Genomic DNA, 7,169 nt, shown 5'->3' on the forward strand with positions numbered 1-7,169 from the left:
GAATGCGCAGATCCCGTCCTGCAGGTGGAGTGGTTTGAAGGAGAATGGGCTCTATCAGCATATGTGTTTGACTGCTTAGTCACAGGGATCGGGACGGCACTGCTTGAGAAGGATTAGGAGGTGTGGCCTTATCGGAGTGGCATGGTCTTGTTGGAGGAGCCTGGTCTCTCTCTCAGCCTTCGCGGATCGGGATGTAGCTCTCAGCTGCCTCTCTATCACTGTGTGTGCTGCCATATCCTCAGCATGATGACAGTAGACTCACCCTCTGAAAGTGTAAGCCAGCCCCCCAGTTAAATGCTGCTTTTATTTTATGAGAGCTGGCTTGGTCTCTTCACAGCAGCAGACCTTGCTGTTGTCCTCTGCCTCACACACTGTTTCTTCCCTGATCTCAGTGGCTCCCTCCGCCCCACTCCCACTGGCCTCTTGCTCAAGGGTGTGGCTGCTTTGGACTGTTGTTTCCTCCAGGAGAGATGCCCTTTCCCAGGGTGCAGCGCGGCTGGCCTGTCACATAGGCTCTGTGCGCAAGAATCTCTCTAGCCTATGGATGCCTGTATTGATTATGGTTTTACCTAGTGTTGGTTTTTTTTCTCTTTCTTCCATTGTTGGCTCTGGGGATTGAACTCAGAACCTTGCACTATGTGTGCCAGGTAATTGTTATCACAGAGCCTCATCCCACATTTTCTGATCGTCCTTGCCTGGCATTTCCTCCTGACCCACTTCCCAACAGGATCCTTCCAGCAGCCACCGACTAGTGTGTGCCCTGCTGTGCCCTAGTTCACAGAACTAGGTGGCCACAGAGTGCAGCTCCCACGTAGAGGTTTGGCACAGCAGCTGATTAAAGCATTTTTTTCTTAATTGTGTATGTGTGTGTATATGCACAGGCACATGCATTTACCCATGCATGTGCCTACATGCCACAGCACATGTGTGGAGGTCATAGGAAAACCTGAGGGAGCCAGTTGTCACTTCCCATGCAGGTCCCAGGGCTCAGACTCACACTGTTAGGATTGGCCACAGGTGCCTTTACATATTGGGCCATCTCGCTGCTCGGTGCCAAGTGCAGTGCAAACGTTCAGAGAGGAGCTTTCCCACAGCACCTGGAATGGCTGAGTGGAAAGCGACTCTTCCTGGGCTCAGAGTGGAGAGGAGGGGCAGGTGTCTCATCTCAGTGACGTCAGCACGAAGATAGACGTGTCGTCCACACTCACTGGTCACAAATGTCCTTACTAGGTTCGTTTTAAATGAGAAACTCCAGAGTGAGTTTCTAGCTGTGCTCCAAGAGCCCTGGCAGCCTCCCTGCCGATGAGAGGATTGATGATGGGACTCTGTTCTTATCTTATGGGGTCTGTGTTTCATTTCCTGGGAAGAGTCTCCCCAGAGAAGGGAACCCGATCCTTAGAATGATTGGGAGGTTTTGGGGCCAGAGTCAGAAGCAGAGATGGCAGAGTGTTCTGCAGCCTCAGATCGGAAGCACCTCCTGGTTTAATAGACACTTACTCTGCCCTGTGTCTGTCCCAGGCCTGCACTGGGGACATTAAAAATAGATAAGATACTGTTGGCTTTGGTGTCAGGAGACAGTAATTGCCATCTTTGGCCTGAGAAATCAAGAAGAGCAGTGGTCTAGTGTTTTGTTTTTGTTAAGAGTGAAAGAATTCTATCAGGAGGGAAGAGATCTAGCCGGGCAGTTTTCTCTGTAACTCTTTAGTCTGCTCCTGATTAAAAAGCAACTGAGCTGTGCGGAAAGCCTGAGGACAGTAAGAAGCTCGGCTCCCTACCCTCTCCCAGAGACGCTGTGACTAACTATTCTCCCCAGAGGGGATTCTTTCCAGATCTTTCTCAGTGCTCTGGGATTGTGCCTTAGGACCCATGGGTGATGGTTTTTGGAGTTAGGACATTCCTTTCCTGCTACTCTGACTGTCTCCAGGTCAGGGCACAAGGAAATCTCCAGGCCTCTTCTTATCAGTCCTGGGATCCGAAGTGCCTCCTGGGTGGCGCAGCCTGCCTGAGGGACTGAGGGGCAGCCAGTGGCCTTCACAAGATTCCAGACCCTTCTAGTTGCTATTTGGTGCCCCCATCTGCCTGAAGGCCTGGTTGCTTGTGGAATTGTTTACTTTTTTCTTTTTACTGTTTTAAGTCAGGATTATAATTTGTAGCCCAAACCAGCCTCAAACTCCTGACCCTTCTGCCTTTGCCTCTGCCTCCTAACTGCCTGCATGCCCAGTCTTAGGTCATTCAAGTTGTCACAGAGGTCACTAAACATTTATTATTATTATTTTGCGTTTGTATAATCTTGCAAGACTGTCAGGAGGCATCCGTTTTCTTCACATGTGTGTGCACTTGGTAGGCTCGTGCAGTATTAGGGATCCTAGTCACATGTGTGTGCACTTGCACACACATATTGTGTTCAGGGCCTGGAAGGTTTTAGCCTGGTGCTGTGTGCCTGAGCTGCAGCCTCTTGTAAACTAGGCAGCTCAGTTTGCTTAGTCCTCCGTTTGTATCTCAGCGGAACCCAGGGCCTCACGTGTGCCAGGTGACCGCTCTACACTGAGCTGTGTTCCGAATGTGTTGCTTAGCATAAGGTGGCTTGGGCTGGGATTGTGACCGCTGAGTGGATTGCTCATCTGGAATGCATGAAGCCCCAGGTTTGATCCCCAGCGCCTCATAAACGAGGCATGGTGGCCCACTCCTCAAATCTCAGCACACAGGAGGTAGAGGTAGGAAGATCAGGAGTTCAAAGTCATCTTTGGCCTAAATAGTGAGTCGAGGGTCAGCCCGGGCTATGCGGGGTCCTGTCTCTAAATCCATAAGCAAATAAAATAATGCCTATTTAGTAGGAGAACCTTTGTTTCCCTTTCTCCTATAAACCATTTCTGTGTCCCCTGAAACAACAAGTGAGGGGGTGGTGGAAGCAGCTTTCCAAGGGGCAGGAGTCAGGGTGGCCCTGAGGAGAGAACTTGCACATGTGTATGCCTGGGACCTGGTTCTCAGCACCATGAAACCAGAACGATTAAAGCAGCATCTCTTAAGAGGTCAGGCTAGGGGTACCCCAGAGCAGCTACTGGCAGGAGACGTGATCTGTAGGCAACACAACCACTGTACCTTGCCTGGCCCCAGAAGGACCTGGCAGGCAGCTTCAGCCTGCAGGAGCCTGACTCTCTTGAGGAGGATCTCAGGATCTTATTCTGGTTTAAAGATTTTTGTTGAAATGAAGAAGTTAGCCAGTGAGATGGCTTACCAGGTAAAGATACCTGCTGCCAAGCCTGATGACCTGAGTTCAATCTAGGAACCCACAGGGTAGGAGGAGAGAGCTGCCCTCTGACCTCCACATGCGCACCTGGTACATACACACTCTTACAGAAGTGAATAAATAAAGTGTAAAAAACAAAAAGTCAGAGGGAGGGTGAGAGGAGGGAGGAGGGGAGGGAGAAGCCATGTCAGATGAATATGTGTGAAGGACAGCCCGGCACAATGATGACCCTAAGGGCCACCAAGGCCCATGTGGGACCCAGCCCTTTCCACGTCTTATTTTAATGTAATAGCTGCAGTGGTGGCTGTGGCCACATCACAGGGACAGAGGCCCAGGCCAGGTGCTCTAGTGCTAGCTCTGTGAAGGAGCTGAGATTCTGGCTTGCAGCAGGTACGCAGGGCCATAGCTGCGATGGGCAGCTGACTGCTGAGTGTGTGAGGCCACAGGAACGATCTGTGGTGGTGGCTGAGTGTGTGAGGCCGCACCTATGGCTTGTGGTGACTGACCAAGGCCAGAAACTTGGGTCCTCAAAGCAGATCTCTCAGCAGCAAAAGCTCGAGACGGTGAATTTAAGATGAATCCGTAGCAGGCAGGTGAGATGGCTCAGTGGTAAGGTGCTTGCTGTCATTCTTTCTGTCCCTAGGACCCCCCAAGGAGGAAAGAGAGAATCATCTCCTATAGGTGGTCACTGTGTGTGTGTGTGTGTGTGTGTGTGTGTGTGTGTGTGAGAGAGAGAGAGAGAGAGAGACCAACAAGCCAAGACAGACATGTAAAATTACCTTTTATTTGTTCGACGTAATTGTCATCTCTGAGGCTTACCGCCTCCATCTGCTAACCTAGGCCCAGTCCTGCAAGCTTGTAGTCTCTGTACAATCTAATCTAAACCTAGAATGTTTTCTGCCCCTGAGCTGAGTATGCTCACCCTTTCTAGCCCTTTCTGAGCTCTGGCTGGCTGGGTCAACTCAGCTCTTCTGACTCAGACTCTTCTCCAAGCTGACTGCTTCAACCTGGCTTCTCTCAGTTTCTTACTGACTTGCTCTGCTTGGCCTCATTCTGACTCTGGCAATCCATTCTCATCTTCTGACTCCTCCTCATTCTCTGGTAAAACTCTCCCAGTAAAACTGCCTCCTCCTTGCTGTACTGGTCTCTTAAGTAGCTTCCCTTTCCTCTCCTCCTGAGAGTCAGGCATATCCTGTTCTGTCAGATCTTTCTCTGATTTGTCACTTTGTCTGCCACTCAGTTTGACATCACTTTCAAACATGGGTGCTTCCTTCTGTAAACTAACTTTACCTTCATTCAGACGGAGGAGGATTAAAGGCGTGTGCACTAAGGCCTGAGCCACACCACAAAAAAACCACCACCACACAAATAACACAGTAAATAACACAATCACAATGTGATCAAATACCTGGTAACACAGACAGCAGAGACAGACAGACAGACAGACATCTGCCATCTGGAGATACACACACAAAATAAGAATAGATGTCGTGAATTCCCTCTTGCCCATGGAGAGTGGCACTTCTGGGCTTCCCCGTCATGTTTCCCTGTCCGCTCCTTTCCCCTGCCTCTCCCCAGGTCCCCACATTCTTTGTTTCTGGGGGGCAGGGGTGGCCTCCCGGTCCTCGTGGCCTCACACAGCTGTCTTCTCCACGCTGCAGCTCTCCCGACGCTCCCCTTTCTCATCCTGTTTCTTACAGGAAGTTGAGTTCTTGTTTATCTGAAGGAAAAAAAAAGATAAAATACACATAATATAAAATTTACCTTGGGGGCCGGAGAGATGGATTGGCCACTGAGAGCTCCCTACTGTGTCCTCAGGGGACTTGAGTTCAGTTCCCAGAAGCCTCCTTCTGGCCCCCATGGGGGTGCATACATGGTGTACGCACACATGCACATACACGCATGCATGCACACACACAAACACGTTCCCCCTCTCTGTTTAAAATTTACCGTCTTAACCCGTATGTAAGGGCCTTAGACACTTTCCCATTATTGAGGAAATGTGGCCAGCGTCCGTCTCCAGGACTCTCGGTGTCTTCCCTTCCCAGCCTTTGGCAGCCAATGCTTTCTGTCTCTGACTACTCTAGGGACCCCATGCAACTGGAGTCATGTGCTGTCTTTATGTGTGCATGACACTGACTTATTCCTCTCAGGGCAGTGTTCTCAAGGTTCACCTTACGTGCAGCCCACTGAGGGATTGCTTCCTGTTTTAGAGCCAAGGGACACATACAGAGAGGATGTCTAAGGGTTTATTTATCCACTCCTCTGTGATGGACATTTGGGTTGTCTGTCCCTCTCAGCTCTCATGAGTAACACCCAGGGGTGAACTCCTGTCTCTGAGTGCCTGCCTTTGATTCTTGTGGTCATACACTCAGAAATGGAGTTCCAGGAGCCTGTGGTAACTTCCGGTGAAAACCTCGGGGAAGCCCAGGCTGCTGTCCTCACAGGCTGTGCTGTCTCTCTGCGTCCTTGCCAGCACGTGTTATTTTCTGTCTGGCTGGCTTTGATTGCCATCATAAGGGATGTGAGGCTCTCAAGTCCTCCTCAGGGGCTCACACACAGGAGCTGCTTACTTGTTAAATAAAGCAGCAGTTATGTAGGTCTGGGGTTGAGTCACCCAGGTCCTCTGCCCTGACTGCTCTCTGCAGGATAACCAGGGCTGGGTGGATGAGGTCAGCGAGTGTCTGCTCCGGGAGTCTGGGGTTTGTACATGGCAACTCCAGGGAGGATTTTCTCACTTCTGGTGCTCCGTAGTTTGAGGGTCTATTTGGGAAATGCACCGTTTGCTTCCAAACCTTTGGCTCCCCCCTGCTCTTCATAACCATGTGCTTTTCCTCTGCAACAGGATCTCCTGCAGATTCGGTCGTACGTGTATGCCGAAGAACCCAACATCGACATCCACAACTTTCTGGGGACGTTCACCAGGGTGAGTGAAGCTGAATCCAGTCTCTGGGTGTGCAGCCCTGACGGTGTCCAAGGCTGCACACTACTGTGTCTCTCTGAGGTCTCGTACCAGAGCCTGACCTTGAAGGCGGACACTGGCTTCTCTGTGGGGACAGCACAGCTGGAATGTTCTCCTGGCTCTGAGCTTGAGTTCTAGAGCAGCAGGTGTTGTCTGCCATCTGCTTGGGGACAGCACAGCTGGAATATTCTGGCTCTGAGCTTCATAAGCAGCAGGTGTTGTCTGTCAACTGCTTTAGTGCTGATGTCTAAATACAACCCCTGTTTTCTCCAGATGGGCAGGTCCTCTTCTGTCTTACAGATCCTCTGTGCCAGCCGGGTGTATCAGCATGTCCCTATAACCCCAGTACTTGGGAGGCTGAGGCAGGAGAACTGCTGCGAGTTCATAGCCAGCCTGTCAAAACAAACCACAAAGAAATCAAGCCCTATGTGCTAGCTTTGAATTTAAACTGTTTCCAAGTCTTTCATAGCAGAAAGTAAATTTGAATTTGCTCTCTTTAGAATGTAAGATTAAAATCCACATTTGGAACAAAAGTTAAATGTCCTATGTTCTGTCTCTTTTTTTGAGGCAGAGTTTCACTGTATAGCCGTGGTACTTTCTCTGTACACCAGGCTGCCCTTAAACTCGCAGAGATCCTCCTGCCTCTGTTCTCAAAGTTGCACCAGCACTCTTGACGATCTTGGCAAAAATCTTTTTTATGTGTGTGTGTGTGTTGTGTGTATGGGGGGGGGGGGAGGGAAGCGGGAATTTGAGACAATATTTCTCTGTGTAGTCCTGAGTTTCTTGTAACTCACTCTGTAGACCAGGCTGGCCTCAGACTCACAGAGATCCTCCTGCCTCTGCTTCCTAAGTGCTTGGGTTAAAGGGATGTGCCAACACCACTTGGCTGCAAAAATAAACCTTTTTTTTTGTAAAGTAAAGTAAAGTAAAGTAACTTGTGTTACTTCCATGTAAAAAAAA

At 50.0% G+C, this 7,169-nt stretch overlaps 1 protein-coding gene across 4 annotated transcripts in view; it reads left to right on the forward strand.

The window, feature by feature from the left end:
• Atp9a (ATPase phospholipid transporting 9A (putative)) overlaps positions 1-7,169 on the forward strand; it is a 106,887-nt gene that overhangs the window by 49,510 nt on the left and 50,208 nt on the right. For all 4 annotated transcript variants that reach the window (XM_028769539.1, XM_028769536.1, XM_028769538.1 and 1 more), the window contains one exon: positions 6,093-6,173. In XM_028769539.1, the coding sequence (XP_028625372.1) occupies positions 6,093-6,173 (81 nt within the window). The remainder of the gene's footprint in view (positions 1-6,092; positions 6,174-7,169) is intronic.

Source organism: Grammomys surdaster, unplaced genomic scaffold, assembly GCF_004785775.1.
Source record: "Grammomys surdaster isolate TR1022 unplaced genomic scaffold, NIH_TR_1.0 193, whole genome shotgun sequence".
Classification (NCBI taxonomy): domain Eukaryota; kingdom Metazoa; phylum Chordata; class Mammalia; order Rodentia; family Muridae; genus Grammomys; species Grammomys surdaster.